At 44.9% G+C, this 16,496-nt stretch overlaps 1 protein-coding gene across 5 annotated transcripts; it reads left to right on the top strand.

Moving 5' to 3' along the window:
• The first annotated feature begins 2,362 nt into the window (after nucleotides 1–2,362).
• BSG (basigin (Ok blood group)) lies at nucleotides 2,363–16,205 on the top strand. 5 transcript variants are annotated; one of them, XM_026082268.1, is made up of 8 exons: nucleotides 2,363–2,459; nucleotides 8,071–8,227; nucleotides 10,086–10,174; nucleotides 10,658–10,785; nucleotides 10,992–11,265; nucleotides 14,023–14,047; nucleotides 14,380–14,450; nucleotides 15,056–16,205. In XM_026082268.1, the coding sequence occupies exons 1-7, from the start codon at nucleotides 2,378–2,380 to the stop codon at nucleotides 14,435–14,437; spliced, it is 813 nt and encodes a 270-aa protein (XP_025938053.1). In that variant the 5' UTR covers nucleotides 2,363–2,377; the 3' UTR covers nucleotides 14,438–14,450; nucleotides 15,056–16,205. The 5 variants fall into 5 exon arrangements, with proteins under 5 accessions (XP_025938053.1, XP_025938054.1, XP_025938057.1 ...); XM_026082269.1 differs by lacking the exon at nucleotides 2,363–2,459 and adding an exon at nucleotides 3,157–3,232; XM_026082272.1 differs by lacking the exon at nucleotides 2,363–2,459 and adding an exon at nucleotides 4,784–4,789.
• The last annotated feature ends 291 nt before the right edge of the window (nucleotides 16,206–16,496 follow it).

The following is a 16,496-nucleotide window of genomic DNA, read 5'->3' as shown; positions in this document are numbered from 1 at the left end:
CGGGCGCGGGCCGGCTCCCCGCTCGGAGCTGTGTCCGGAGCGGGGGGTGCGGCAGCCCCGGGCCTGCGGCCTGGTGGCCCCGCCTGGGGCTGCAGTGGCACGTGCGGATGCCCCTTGAGGGGGGAGCTGGGGAAACCGAGCGTGGTGCTGCCTTAGGTGATGCTGGGTTTGTTTCCCCTTAAATAAAAACGAGGCACTTTATTCCCTGCAGCCACTTCTCCAGTTTCTGGGGCTTATGAGAAGTAACAGAGCTCTGGGATTTAAAGCCTTAAAGATGTTCATGTGCTGCTTTAAGTTGATAATCCTCTAACGAAGAAACAATGCCTGGTCTTGGTCTCTTGGCTATTTGTGATATACAGACAGAGTCTCGATGTGGTGCTAAGAGTTTCAATAACCTATTGTTAGATACTTAAAAGCAGAGCCTTAAATGAACCGGGGTTTGGCATGTGCTGCTGCTTTGACATTTCAGTTTCTCACTTCTTGAGCTAACATCAAAGAAGCCTGCTGGATTTATTTATTTATTCAGAGCCATAGGTGAGCAGTCTGCCTTGGCAAACACAGCTTGTTTTTTTTTGCCTGGAGGACTCCACAGTCTCTGGTTCAGACCTAATGCAGGAGGTGCTGATGTTAGAGGCTTTGTTTCATCTTATGTGGAAGGCTGTTGCTTGAGTTGCTTGCTGCTTAGCATATTGGGTACTGAAATTTTGTCAGTCTGCATGTGGTATCAAACTTACTTCAGTGTAGTAGAGCTAAATGTGAAGACTGAAGGAGATGTGGTGGGAAGTGTCTGAAAAAATCCAAGGATAGCAATGGAGGTGTTAGGCTCTAATATTTTCTTGTGGCAGAATTGCATTTTAATATTGTAGAACAGAAAAGAGGGGCAGGGGGAGAGCATTCTTTTCTAAGCTTTACCCTCATGGAGAATGCAAGTTTGATAAGCTAACCTGAAACTGCCCATGGTAGGGTACTTGCCGCTCCATTCCACTACACTGCCCTGTAATGAGCAGTCTTTTCTCTAGAGGACTGACACAAATTGAATTGAGGGTTGGGAATTGAATTTAGAGCTTAACACTTGCCCTGGTGAGGATTTTGAATACCTCCTGTCTGTGTGTGTATTGGTCTTGCTTTTATGTAATGCTTAAGGGGAAACTTTCTATTTCTTTCCCTTACTGTGCATTTTCCTCCTTTTTCTCTCTCAATGAGCAAATTAAATGAAGAAAATGGTCCATTAGGGGAGTATACAAGATCCTGTTTTTAGGAAACTTTACTGGAAGGACACCTAGGGGGACTGGTGTTCCTGACTTATTCGCTTAACTGTGTATTTGTTGACTTCTGGGTATTATGGTGGTCTGTTTTGGATGAGAGACCAGTTGTAAACTTGCCTTGTTGGGGTTGACTTAATCTGGAGAGTGACTCTCCTGTTTGTCTTGTTTACTTCTGACGAAGTATTTAATGTATAACACAGTGAGACATCTGGAAAAGGTTGTTTCTATTCTTGGTCTGAAAAGCCTTGGAAACAAGAATTTCTTCACAGGCCAATCTGTTCTGTAAAATGTGTACCCTGCCCTTCTAGTGATGCAGATTCTCTTAGGCTTGGTATTTCCAGCCAAGTCTTTGGTCTCAGTCTGTAGGGTAACTGGGCTATAACACTTTGGATGGTGGAGTACTAGGCTGGATCACTTAGCACTGATTTGCCAATCCAAATGTTAATTCTGGGAAATGGCCGAATAAAAAAAATCTCACTTGATCATTTAATTACTTGTCGTTTGTCTCTTAATTCCAGCATTGTCTCTGGGCAGATGTAAAGACTTTTCAGTTTTCTACTGCGCCTTTTGAGGGCGTCTCTTGCCTGAGCCTTAGCTTCTGGTACGTTTTATGGAGGTATTATTGTTCTGAGATCCTATAACATTAACAGAGTTGTGCTGGTCACTGAAGTCCTGTTTCTGGCTAGTGTGTAACAATACTCTATTTTTGCTTAAGCAAACATAATAGAGGACTGTAAAGTTTTTTTTTTCCCTTACCTCTCAGCTATATTTAACATTAGACTTTATCTAGAGAGCAGGCTTCGTGAGATGTTCCTTTTAAACTGCAGTGTTGAAACTCTTTGCAGCTTGCAGCAGAGAACAATTGGCTGAATTGTAGAGGTCCAAGCCTGTAGGTAGGTACGTGCTTGGACTCTGTCCTCTCTCAGATCATGAGAGGACAAAGTATTCCGACTTCCTGAACAGACTGAAGGCACTTGCCTTTGACTTGGTTATTTAGTGATTGCCTGGTTACATGAAACTTGAGGGAGAGTAGACTAGCTATTAGTGGAAATGGCAATAAGTGTCAGAGCTTCATATATCCCCTTCCTAAGCTGAGGAACAAAGGTCATGCCATGGATGAGAGTGTACCCTGCAGGAAGATGCAGATTTCTGCCAGGTTTGGCTGCACTGAGATCTGTCTCCGCTTGTCAGGCGGTGCGTGCCATGAGAGCTCCTCCCTCTGCTCAGGGGGGAGAGGTTGTTTTTAGTTTGAAGGTGACTCAAGAGTGTTATCTGGTCATGTCCGTCTCTGCCACTGTCTAGTTTGATCGAATACTGTCCTGTCCCCAGGAGAATTGTTCAGCTCTGTGATTGGCTCTGTTCAGTGAAGAACTCCTTGCTTTTGTGAGCTGATTTCAATTTACAGCCCAGCACCATTTGAAAATTGCTTGAATGCCTCTGATCAATTCTAGTGTGTTGATGCTGGCTATACTGGTATGTCCCAGGACTCAGCAGGTGCTTTCCTGAGCCTTGAGTATCCAGGACTTGATTGCTTGGTCTGCTCTGTGCTGGAAAAGCAGAGAGGGGATATTAATCCCATGCAAAATGGGAATGGTAGTTGCTGTTTTTACCACTTGAACTCAAGGGTGTCTAGAGAGTAATGTGGATCTGCTGAGTCTGTCTGAGCTACACATGAAGTGCCCTCTAGTTCGGAGCAAGTCTCTTTGAAAGAACTTATTTTGTCAGCACACTATAATCAGCTTGCATCTGTAAAAGAAACCTCGATCATTAGGAGCTCCTGTTTTAAATCGGGCTGCAGTTAAAATGGGACAGGCTTTTACAAGTACTATAGTCAGTTCTGTGACTTTCAAAATTAGGTGGTTGGGAGTGTTTAATCATGGGCTTGTGATTTAAAAACCAAGCTGGCATGCAAAATTGTCAGGAGACTTGCCCACCAAAATACAAACCAGCTTGTCTCACACCAGCATGTGAGTTTAACCTTGGTGAGCTGTTTAGCTTGTTTTCTAGCTGCTTAACAAGATTCAACTTCTAATATGTTGTTCTAGAAGTGAAGCTCAGCTTATGAGAAAGTTACAGCTAATATTCCCATATTTCTTTTGGAACCCCTAGTGACCTCCTATTTTTTTTAAATCAATTTGGGAAGATCATTCTAGTGTCTCTAGTCCAATTCTGTAATACGGAGTCAGTTTGAGGCCTTAAAACCTCTGCAAAGGTATTATTGAACGGTGCATTTGTGAATGTAACTAGCAATACTGCAGTTGATACATGAAATAGCACCAGACTTTAGCTACAGAGCTATTCTCAGGCAGACCTCTGTTTCAATACATCTGTTTTAATTATCAGCCTTCTCTTAAAACTGTCTTGTTCTCAGATGAGAGTCAGATCTCTCCTTCCTTGTGCAAACCTGTCTGTTCTTTCAGACTTCTAAAGCTTCAGAGTATAAGGCTAAATTTTCCTTTGAGAAGTGTTTAAGTGGTGGAATTGATTTATGTAGGCCTCTGAAAATTACCTAGCAAGCTTCTTTGTTTTGCTTGGATTTGAGCAAACTTGAGTTTATAATGCTGACTTATTCCCACACTTGCAAAAAGTCATAGGATTTTTTTATTAAAACACTTTTGGGCATTCAAAAACAAAAGAAATCCCCCAACCCACCTCCTTTATGCCTGTATGACATGAGACGTGTGAAGGACATCTGTATAATCACAAGCTTTCTTAGGTACTTTTTACTGAGTAAGTTAATTTCCTGGAATGGCTCTTGGTATGATAGATACTTGGTGGGTCTACTGTTAGTGTCTGAGTAATGCAGTCTGAAATCAGTGTGCAGGAAGTATGTGTTGCAAAATTAACTAGTTCTACTTAAACCTTACTGAAACTGAGTCACGTAAGTAACCTTGACTCAAATATGATGTCTTTTCCTGAAATGATGTTGCTAGAGACTTCCTTCCTGCTCCCCTTCAAAAAAAAAAAAAAACCAAAAAAACTCTCCTGGGACCTTCTCCTTTGTCCATCTGTCTTGTAATGATTTGGATAATCTTACATCTGGGAGCTGCTGCTCATAGTTGATAATGCTGCACCTGGCTAGTAGCCTAAAAATGTCTGGCAGCTCTGCTTTCTGCAGTCTACTGACTTAGGGATTTACCTTTGAACTGTCTGTTTTCAAAAGTTGAACCCTCTGGACTCTGAGCACAGGAGCAATTTGAAAAATACTGTAGTTTTAGCCTGCAGCTGCTCATGGTTTTTTAATCTGTTTATTGTCAATTTAGCTCTGCAAAGTTTAGCTTGCCTGGGATGAAGAAAATAAACAGTGAAATCGTACTACAATGAATATTACAAATTTCTTAACCTGGCTTGTGACATCCTGCAGACTGCACAACACTCTCAGAAATTGCGGTTGTCCTGAATATTGTATTTAGAAGTATTCGACTTGCATCTTAGTGAGCAGGATGACTAAGCAAGCACATGAGAATGTGAAGGAGAACAGATCTTGCAGTGCGGTGAAGGCTGGCAGATAAGGCAGGCAAATGGTACTGTAAGCGCAACAATGCCCAACATCACCTAGTCACCGCGTGGTGACGGGGGGAGTGCCAGGCTCTGGCCAGTTCTAAATTAAGATCAACTGACTTTGGCATGTAAAGCTCAAGGAGGGCCTGACATCTTCCTCTCTGCGGGTGAGTGGGGAGCAGTGTCTCTGCAGTGTGAGAATCTGTATGCACAAAAAATGTTCTGACCTTCAGCGTGTCAGAGTAGGGAGGCCAGTGTAGGACTGCTAGTTCAGACTGCTTGCGTGGCTGTCTTCTACCTGTTTGGCTGGCTAGCTACAGCTGCAGATGATCTCCAGAGGTCCCTTCCAACCCCAATTATTCTGTGATTCTGTGAAATATCTAATTAGCATTTCCTTTCTAGCTTGGAAGAGTATTAGAACAATGGAATGGATTCCTAGTATATTGTACATAAACATATATCTGTATCTAGTGAAATATTTTTTCCTATTATGGTGTGTTAACAAAACTAAGCAAGCTTGCTCTGTGCTCCTAATACTGCCATTTGTAGCCACCCTAACAATGTCCTTTCTACAGTGAAACACATACTAGATCATGCTGTCTTGCTGCTGCCAGCCTTTCACTGCAAAGTGCAGTGGATGTTTTGGCAGACCTGTGGAACTCCTTTTCAGAATATAGCAGATACTAAAATTTTGTGAGGATATTGGAGACTGGATAAGCTTGTGGAACAAAAATCTATTGATGTTTACATCCTGAGCTGAAAATGCTTGGAGACGGGGGGGAAGCGTGAAAGGGAAGTATTGCAGGCTTGTCTTGCTCGTGGCCTCTGGAATCTGGATACTAGGCTGGAGAAATGCTTGGTCTGACTCAGTGTGAGCATCGTGTTTGTAATGCTGACCCTTGCAGAAAGGATGCGATTCCATGACTGCTGGTTAAGTAGCTGATAATTAATATCATGATGGAATTAAATCAGTATTGCAAATAGGCTCTCTGTATTCCTCATCCTGTGATGATGGGAGGCCTGTAGTACTTTTTGTCCTGTGACAATTGTGTATTGTGGGTTTTTGTTTGGGTAGTGGCAAATGTTATATAAGTGTGGCTGTTCTGCATGTTCTGGTTTTGCAGTAGAGTGGCAGAAAGTATTGTTGGCTGTAGATGCAGCAATTGGGAATAACTGCCCTGTTAAATGTGTAGCTTATGGATTGTAGAGGGGAGGGAGCGGGAGGAGTACACTGCTCTGAAGAATCATGTTTCATCTTCTCAATGGCTGAAACTTTTTTTCCTTGTAGAGGTTGAATTCTTGCTTTGCACTAACACTTTGCACTAATACCTCTTCAACTCATAGCTGGTTTTATAAAGTCACCTCTGTCTCAAAAGAGGCTGACTCAGGACAGCGTCGAATTGCACTGCGAGGCGATTGGCAATCCTATCCCTGAGATCCAGTGGTGGTTTGAGGGAAACGAACCAAATGAGACCTATGCTCAGCTTTGGGATGGTGCACGGCAGGACCGTGTCAAAATCAACGCCACCTACAACCTGCACTCTACCAGTACCATCTACATTGCAAACGTCACAGTCGACGATTCGGGCATGTATGAGTGCCGGGCTAGCAACGACCCTGACCGCAATCACTTGTCGAAGAGCCCCAAAGTCAAGTGGATCCGTTCCCAGGCTAACGTTTTTGTCATCGAACGTGAGTGGCCGTGCTGAGGCCTTGGCACTTGCTCGGACACTGATGTCTTGAGTCTCTTGCCATGCTCACCCCTGCACCTGTGTCCTGTGACTTCCTGAAAGTTCCCCTCACCCTCCCATCCTGGCTGTAGAACTGAGACTCCTACCCTCCTGTGATCTCCCTTACCACCTGTGACTTGATCTGAAGTGGCCCTGCTCAAAAAGGGTTGTGACTTCCCAACCAAAACACAATGCAGCAATCCCATACCCTTTCCAGAGCCCAGCACAGTAGAACATACTGCTTAAGTGCCTCCGTGTCCCAGTGCCGGCTTGCAGAACTAAGAATCTTGATTCTGCTGGTAGACTCTGCCTTAACCACCACTGACAAACCAGCCCTGCCCTACAGCTCGTCACAACTTCTGCTCCTGTGAACATCTTGCTTTAAGCTTGCTTTCTTGCTAGTGATACAAGCTGTGGGGATCAAAATCTGCTTTTAGTTTCTTGTGAAGCAACCATTTTTGAAATGGCCGTGTCTGTGTGTGACACTGAATGTGACTTAGTTGCTTGTACTGTGGAAGTGACCAAACTCCCTCTAGTTACAGAGTTGAAAGTTGAGCTCTTGAGCTAAGAGGCTGCTTTTTTCCCCAATAATAGAAAGCTGAGCTAGTGAGGGAATTTAACATCCTACTAAGATATTATCATGAATCCTGATTGATGTTAATGGAGCAAAATGACTAACATTCTCCTCAGCTTAAATGTATTAGGAAATGCAAAGCTCCAGCAGAATTTTCTTCCAGTGGAATTTGTTGGTTAGGAGGAGAAACAAAATGCCTTTCAGCCCTGTGCAAAAATTGTTCCTTCCAAGAAAGTGGGAATGGGTGGGAGGGTAGGAAACCTAAAGTGTCACTAGGGCTGTATAATGGCTCTACTAATGGCAGTTATTGGACTTGCATCCTATAAGTAGAAATGTCTGAGTAATCTTCTGTTGCATGATTTACTGCTTCTTGGCACATGGAGATCCAGGACCTTTTGGAATCATGGTTACATAGGTTCTCACTGGAATAAATATAGCTATAAATTCTTGGGCTGCATCAGGTGGTGTGCATATTGCTTGCATGCTGTCTTGTTTGTTGCTCCTGACAAGTGTCTTGACTGCTGTCCTCGATTATGCTACCTGGAGGTGTCTAAATCTGCTCAAATTCTGGATTCGGTGAATGCTAAAGTGGCTCATAAGTGGAGAGCCATACTCTTGCAACTGCCCTTTGGTGTGACCTTTTCCATTGTTTATTTGAGCACTTAGCTCAATTGGAATATATGAACTGCAGCCATTGTAGAGATAGCAGGAGGCTCAGAACTGCTGAGAGTATGTGGCAGTGATCCTGATCATGGTGGTAGCAGCTATAGCGTCAGTATCCTGTTGTTGCCGAGTGCAGTCAGGCCCTAGTCATCTGGCTTTCAACTCTGTGCTGTGCTGGTATCACCAGTCCTGGTAGGAAACTGGTAAAGAAGGTAAGTGAAAAGCAGTGATGGAGACAAGGAGCTGTATCTTCATATTATTTTTTTTAAAGGTTCTTGGGCAGGTGCATGACCTCTCGAATACCACATGTTAACTTCAACTGAATTTACAAATGCAGGTCCAAACATCGTAACTCTTGTAACGGTTGATTCTGGCAAGCTGATCCTCTCCTGTAACATGACTACGCCTTACGGTGCCATGGAGGGCCATGAATGGAGGAGTGGAGACAAGGTACTTCAAAAGGACACAGAATCGAATGCTTTCACCAGTTACACGTAAGTGTCAGGGGCAAGGCCAGATAAGAATGTCTTTTACCAGAAATGGTTAATGTTTCGTATCAGTTGAACCTAAACTGAAGTGTTGTCACATGCAGTCTTGCAGGAAATAAACTTTGGAACTTCAGAACATAAGGTGAGCAAAATAAAGGTTTGCTAAGGCCCAGCATTTTCTTTTTGTGAGGAGGGGGCAAAAAGGAGAAGGAAGGGAAAGTAAATATGCCACTGTGTCCTCTTGCTAAGAAAAGTACTGCTATTTAGTGTTTTCCTGCTGATGTTCTGCCAGACTAGGTCAGTTTCTGTTGGATTCAGCAGCACAGGGTACAATGTGGCTAGGGCTGCCTGCTTGGCTGGCCTGCTCTGTCTGGAGAACATGAGCACCTGGCTTTCTGCAGCGTAGACATCAGTGCAGTAAGATGTTTTCCCAGAGCTCTAAGAAACTCTGACTCTGGAAAGGAAATGAGCTCCCTGCTCCCCCAGAGGCCATGTGTGGAACAGGAGAAACTTGTGATTTGTACACTTGGCTTTTATGTACATACTTCAAGTACACTTCCAATGTCTAGCCTGTCGCTATAGAACAAACTGGATAGTTGCCTGCAAGTTAGTCGGAAACTGTTTTCAGGCTGTAGCTGAGCAGGAACTGGAATACCAGCCTTATTGTAACAGTGCGGTGAGCTTTCCATTTTGATTACAGTCAGGCCTGGCTGGCACTGGCCCAGCAGCTGGAGAGGCATCATGTCCTTTTGTATGGCTGTGCCGACGTGCCTCTCTCCCCATAGCAACAGGGAGCTGAACAAGGATTAATGTATTTATAACCCAGCCTCCCTCGCGTGACCTCAATTCCTTAGCTGAGTGGTTTTTGGGAGTGGGAAGCTCCATGCACAGCAGAGCTAACAAACAGCCTGTTGTCCCAGTGCAGCCACAGAACTAAAACTTTGTGCCTACCCCTTCTCTCAAGCAGGTATTACTAAGCTGCAGAATGAGATGTTTGTTGCAATGCACCATAATCCACTAAATCCCATTGCAGCAAATTTACAAAGATGAAAATGGGCGAGAGGTCTCACTATGCTTGGATCAATATAGAAACCCAGCCTGGATTTTTCTTTGTCACTATATTGCAGTGTGTTCCAGTGGACTTTCTTTTATAGGAAGAATAGCTCCTAACTCTTCCTGCCTTCCTCTGAATGTCATCCTAAGCTCCTTGCCTGTCTGCTTTAAAGCTGAACTGCAGGGCTAATGTTTTACGTGAGGGGTGTGGCTGTGTATCCTGTGTTGTACAAACTAGAATGCTCTGTTGCACTTCTGATTCTGTAGGCTTGCTCTGCAAGGTTATGTTTTTTTATCAGACCTGTGGTCTGTATAAAAGAGGGAAGGGCATGGAATCACCACTACTGAAGTGCTACATGTGACACTACATCTGGTGATGAAGTAGTATTGTCCTATTGGTCCTGGTTTTCTGCTTCCACTTTAGCTAACAGTCAGGTCTTAATTTTTCCACTTTGTAAAGGCGCAGATGAGAAGAGTGGTTTGGGTAGGGAGTAAAAGCTGCTGGTTTCCAGGCTTCAGAACTCAAGATCAAGTGGTCTAAATGATCACTGTGAATTGACAGGCCTATGTCAGACTCAAGTGTATATGAAACCCTCTTCTGCCCTCCTTAATGTGTGGGGAGAAGGGTAAAGAATAGGGTTGTAGTAGATACATGGTGCTGCATAAATGTTGGAGCTGGAGGAGGAGAAATTGCCTATAGATGAGATTGCTGTTTAGATGTCTATGCATGCCTGTTACTTTCCCTGGGTCTGGAATTCAGTATCTGTTTTGTTATGCTGCATTCTTTCTGACAACCTGTTTTTCTTGGTAGAATTGAGGGGAAGATGGAAGAGCACTCTGGACTGTACGACTGTGTCTACCAAATGAACCCAATGATAAAAGGACAAGTGAATATATCTGGTAACTTCATATGTTTCCTTCTGGGTCTGAGGGGAGGGGAGAGGGGAAGCTGTAGTTTCCTGAATGCTTTGCTTTGGTAACTTTTCAGCATTTTGAAAAGCTACTTCTAGCCCTCTGCAATAGGATTGCAGAACTGTACTTGTATACTTCCAGACTTGCTCTGTGAGAACTTCATTTTATCATGTGCTAAATTGTCTGTAAGATTAAATCTTAGACCTTGCAGTAAATCAGTCTTCTGCTATGGGCACATGCCCACAAGACATGGGAGAGGGATGATACCTGGTGATCAAATCCATTTGAACCTTTCAAAGCAGCTTGACGTGCTTTCTCCCAAAGTGCTAAAATTTGAACTAGGGAGGGGAATAAGATTTATAATGCATTTCTCAAACTGAAGTCTTTTGGTACTAGCTAGGTAGACTGCGGGCAGTTCAAATCTTGTCTGATCTATACTGAAGTGTCTGGTTTCTTTTTCCCTTGCCATAGTTCCGCCCCAAGTGGTGGCATACAAGAAGTCTGAGCATGGGAATGAGGGGGACACAGGAGTGCTGACTTGCAAGAGTTCCTCTTTCCCCCCTGTCAGTGCTTGGGTCTGGTACAAAAATGGTCAAGAGGTAAGCACTAGAGCATCATCTTCCTTCCCTTCTGCCTATTCTCCCTCCTGGCAAAGAGGTGGAAATAGCAATAAGCTATTTCAAAGTAGCCTTCTCAATGCCTTGGCAAGGAGGATTTCTATAGTGGTAGAACCATACATGGTAAGTGAGCTGCTCAGCTCTCAGGGCAATGCTGACATGAGGGTTTTTGTTATCCCTCCTTCCAGCCACTCATCAATGATTCTGGTCGATTCATTGTCAAGTCCGGTAGCAACAAAACAGAGTTACGCATTCTTAAACTGAACATAGAGGAGGATACAGGCAACTACCACTGCAATGCCACCAACTCCTTTGGCTTTGGTGGGGCTACAGTGAACCTGCGTGTACGCAGCCGTCTGGCAGCACTCTGGCCCTTCTTGGGTATTGTCGCAGAAGTCCTGGTTCTTGTCACAATCATCTTCATCTATGAGAAGAGGAGGAAGCCAGATGAGGTTCTTGATGGTAAGAGGCACCTGGGGTTAAATATTTCCGGGGAGACCAAGTAACTTGTAAAATACAGACAAAATGTTCTCATTGAGAGCTCTGAGGAGTTCCCTTTGTAGGATGGGCCTTACACTTGAATTTGAGGGCTGCTTCTCAGCATGCTTCCAGTATAGTCATGGTGGTCTCTACCAGACTAAAGAGAATGTCTGTCCTGTTTACTTCTGGGGGGGATCTTATCAACATTTATAAATATCTGTTGGGAGGGTGTAAAGCAGGCAGAGCCAAACTGTTCTCAGCGGTGCCTGGTGGCAGGATGAGAATCAAAGGTCACAAACCAAAACAGGAAATTCCATCTGAACATAAGAAAACACTTTCACTGTAAGGTTGGAAACATTTTCACTGTGACCACTGGAACAGGTTGCCCAGAGAGACTGTGAAGTCTCCATCCTTGGAGATATTCAAAACCCAACTGGGCATGGTCCTGGGCAACCTGCAGTAGCTGACCCTGCTTGAGCATGGGGGTTGGACCAGATGATCTCCAGAGTTCCCTTCCAGCCTCAACAGTTCTGTGATTCTGTGTTACTTTAGCCAGGAAGTTGCAAGTCAGTGTGCTGTTTCTGACAGCCCTTCAAGTGGTGCTTTGGGTCAGGAGTGGCATAAGGTTCAGTGCCCCTTTGTCTTACCAGTTCCTTTGCACTTTACTGAAGTGCTTCACACAAGTGTTTCCAGGACTGGATTTTGTCTGTGACAGTAATGTTCTAGAGAAGCTGATTTGCCAATATGCAGTAGAGCTGTTCTGGTGCTGCAGAACCAGGGACCATGTTGCTGGCTCTATAAGCCTAGGTTTAGCTTAATTTAAGTTCAGTTAATCCTTGAGTTATTTTGGGGCTTCAAATCAACATATTTGGGCTCTCAGGGTCTTCTTCAAAGTCTAGTGCTATCTTTACTCTGTTCTGGAAACACTAGCTCCTCCCTTTCCTTGTCAGTTAGAATCTCCATTGTGTTAGCCCAGCAGCCTGCTCCCTTATCTGATCCAGTTAACAATGAAGTGTAAATGATTGGTATCCTTCCTGCTTTTAGGTCAGTCACCTTAGCCCTTTACTAGGGAATGACACACTACGTAGGCTGAGGGTGGTGGTGCAAGGCAAGCAGAGGGACCAAAAACTAAATGCTAAATATCCTTCCCCTGACTACATGGCTTGGGAAATCCTACTCAAGGCAGTCTTAAAGTGCTTTGCCCTCTGACACTCTTGGCTGGATAGATGTCTTCTATCTTAAGGATATTATCTGCAAAAAATCTAGGGCCTGGATGTTGAGCGATCTGGCTTTTGATAATACCTGCCTGGTCAAGGCCCAGGTGAGTGCTGATCTGCCAGTGGCCATAATGACTGCTTTGACAGATGAAGACAAGGCAAGTATATTGAAACTTCCTGAGACCCCTTCAGGTTGCTCCAAGGCCAGACTTAAGCTCAGATGTCCAGGTGCTTGTGGGTGAGGACAGAGTGTCATTCTACAAACATGCACAGCTTTACACATCACTTTACTGCCTTAGTTCTTCTTCCTCCAAAGTCTTTGTAGCTTTGCCCCTCTTGAGAGGAGGTAACGGGAAGCCAATGCTGAGCCAACTCAGATGAATGCTGCTCCTCAAGGATATGGTTATGAATTGGCTGCTTCCTGTTACCTGGGATGGGGGAGAGTCTAGCTTGTGTACTGCTGTGATATCCTTGCTGGTGTTATCTTTCCACTCTTTCCTTCTCTGCTGCTGGGTGCTACCTCAATGGTAAGTAGAAGATGGTTCCAGCCATGTTTCTGCATCAGTCCTCTCACCAGCTGTATGCAGTGCTTGGTGCTCAAGGCAGTCCCAGTACTTAAAGCTTGGGCCTCACCACTTAGTTCCATTTGAGGGAAAGGCTGGACTGTAGAAGAGACAGTAGGAGCCTCCTACTGGAAGGTGGCAGATTGCAAGGAGCTGGTGAAAGGTCCCACAACCTGGTGTATGTTGGCAGAGCTCTCTTCCTACCTGCGCTTCTCTCAGTGTAGCAAGAATGTGGTGTGCAGTGTGTCTTTTGATTTGGCAAAGTTCTGTGGGGTGGAAGAAGGGCTTGGTACTGCTGATACTTAAAGCCTCATTCTTGAAGCATCCTCTCTGGATTCCTCTTGACTTGCTGTTACTGTCTGTGTGTGTTTCGATCTGGGGGCTATCTGAATTCACGGGTCTGATGGGCTGAGAGCAAGGGATAGTTCCAGGGGCAGCTGTGCTGTCTCACTGCATGGATGTATGGCTCTGTTCAAATTTTAAGCACTAGGGGGAGGACTGGCTGGCATGCTGAGGATGCAACCTCCTGGGATGGCTTCAGGTGTGCCTCAGGATTAACAAAGTGCAAGACCTGATCTCTGCTGAGCAAGGGTAAAGACTTGGTTATCCTGTGAGCCAAACTTGCTCTATGCCAACAGAAGCAACTGCATAACAGGAGCTTATGTCTAAGCTCGTGTCCTGCCTAAGCTTAGACAAGAAGCAGCCTAATACTCATGAAGGAGATGATAGTGTTTTGCTAAGTAGCCCCCTGCTATCCCAAACCCCAGTGAAATGGAAGCCCTGTGGTGTGGGATGACAACAAGCTTCAGGTTCCTGTCCTGCACAGGCACTAGTGTCCAGTAATCTGTGTGGAATCCCAGTCCTTAGAGCTTTAAAGAGGTGGCAGAGAAGCACAGTTCTTACATATTCCTCCCTGATGCTATTTTTTCTCTTCTTTCTATGCTGTCCTGAACATGAAGATGATGATGGAGGTTCTGCACCACTGTAAGTACCTTGTTTTCCTATTAAGCCAGATTTGTACCAGTAGATGGCATTCCCCAGGGAATCTGTTTGGAATGCAAAAGCTAGCTGGTGCTGAGATACCTCACTAGCTTTCTGGGAGACTTTTTTCCCCTGCATAGTTCATTTAATGTGACCTGTGTATCCATGACAAAACTGAGAATGGCAGAAAAAGGTCTCCAAAACTGTCATTGTTCTGATAACTAATCTTATCTTGTCATATCTTAAGCATTTATTGGGACCTGAATTCCAGTAGTGGTTAAGGTGGGCTTTTGTGCTAGCTTTTTTTCCCCTCACTGTCCCTTTTCTCTTTCCAGGAAAAGTAATGCCACAAACCACAAGGACAAGAATGTCCGCCAGAGAAATGCTAACTAAGAGCAGGGGCCAGGTGAGTGTAATTTCTGGGGGCAGAGGTTTTACTGAGAACAGCTGCTGTACCAGGCATCTCCACCTCCTCACAGTGGAAGGCTCATGCAGCAGTCTGGAGATGATTGTCTAGTTGGAACCTACCTGGAGCTCTTTATCAGCTGCTCAGAGGACTGCAAAAGGTCTCTGGAGGAAGCAGAAAGGTCCTGATGTAACATCCATGCAGGCAGAGGCTCTTCTGGCCCAGTGTCATACTGTAGTATCTGGGGAGAGGGAGTAGGAAGTGCTGCTGGGAAGTTCCTACACAGGCCAGTAGGAGCCTGGCAGGAAACTGCCAAAGCTGCTGGAGCTGTGTGCGTGCAGGGCACAACAGGGTATGTGGCCTCTGTCCAGATAGACAATGCGAGGCAGAGAAGAAAGTGGTGGTCTGCTGTGTGGCTCTAAAGCATGGGAGGGTCAGGACTACCTGATAACTCCTGCTCTGGACTTGGGCAGGAAGTGAGTCCTAGCCCGGAATGTTACTCAAGGCAGCCTTTGTCCTGTACTGCTTTATCAACACCCCTTGCACAGTGTGGCCTTGCTGGTATCAATGGGTTCTCTAACTGGCTTTTTTTTCTCTCATGCCAGGTGATGTGTAGCTGAAGAACTTGTCTGGACATTTTTTTCTTATTTTTTTGGTAAAATAGCACCACGAATATCCTAGTGCATCCTTGCAATTCAATTATTTCACTTTCTAAAGAAACTTAAGTTGTAGAATCTAAAATACACTTTTTAAAAAAAAGAGTTGTGGGAGGGTTTTTCTACCTATAAATGTAAATCCCTTGTTGCTGGTAGTCTTGGTCACTGGCTGTCTCTGTCCTAGGTTTCTTCGTGTTGGTGTAGAGGGGGTGGGTGGGAGCAAAACCTGCTTTTCTTCCTTACCTATGGGAAGAACAGGGTATGTGGGGTAAGGCTATTTTGAAATGCCCTCCTTGCCCCACCTCCTCTTTTAAGAGGCCATACAAGGAGCTAAGGAGAGCTGACACTGAGCATGGAAGTGAGATGCACCCAGTTGCTTGTGTGCTGTTCTGCTGGAGGTAGCTGGTATGACCTGTGTTCCCAGCAGATCTATTGTCCTGTTTTGTGTGGGTCAGGAAGAAACTGTTCTGGTAACCTTTTGGAAGTGACCTGACCTGACTGAAGGGATTAGGAAGTTGTGTCTTTCCCAGTGTATCACCTGGAGCAAGGCTGCATCTTTCCCTAGCTTTGAGGCAGGGTATGCCCCTGTGAGCCGTTCATGCAGGGCCACCAGGCATGTCTGTTGGTGTGGCTCCTTGGGGAAGAGTGACAGAAGAAATCATTGCTCAGTGTGTAGGACACCACACCGGACTCGCAAACACAGTGCCATACTACTTCAGGCAAGCATCCCAGTCAGCTGCCTCCGGAGTTGCTCTTGTTGCCCTCTTAAATAAACAAGCAGGAGGCCGTTAGAGCTGGAAACTGACTAAATATGATTAGCGTTAACTTATTTCATGGGGTTTTGTTAGTATCTCTTCTAAAGTTGCTACAGTGGGGGATAGGGGCAAAGTGTGGGAGTGAACACTGGGGCTGTGGTGCTTTGGGGAGCAGCTTAACAGCATGTATTCTTATGCTTAAGCCATCTTGATGTTTGTGTGACATAGGAGCCTGAAAGCAGACAAATGCTCAGTGGAGTCTGTATTATCCTTATTGTTGGGTAGCATTGAACTATTCCATCTGTTAACATACTTCACAAATAAAGATGATTCCTCTTTTTCCATCTCTGTTTGGATTCTGGTATCTCTTCCCTACTAGTTGGATGCTTGGGCTGTCTGATCTGCTCTGGCTCATTTCTGGATCCTCTGGCTATAGAACATGGAGCTTTGTTTCATGAGCTTGTGTTAACTCAGGCTGGACTCTAATTGCCAAGCGTTTGTACCTTTGAGAGGCGTTCAAGCCTTTACAGAGGGAGATGAGCACTGTTCCCTGCTCTGCAGAGACAGAGGCCGAGGTGATGGGGTCTCTGGCATTATTGTTCTTGTTGCACAAACTTCAGTCTCCAGTTCTACAC

The sequence above is a fragment of the Apteryx rowi genome, unplaced genomic scaffold (assembly GCF_003343035.1).
Source record: "Apteryx rowi isolate R43461 unplaced genomic scaffold, aptRow1 scaffold_570, whole genome shotgun sequence".
Taxonomy (NCBI): Eukaryota; Metazoa; Chordata; class Aves; order Apterygiformes; family Apterygidae; genus Apteryx; species Apteryx rowi.
This window is presented reverse-complemented; position numbering and strand designations above follow the sequence as displayed.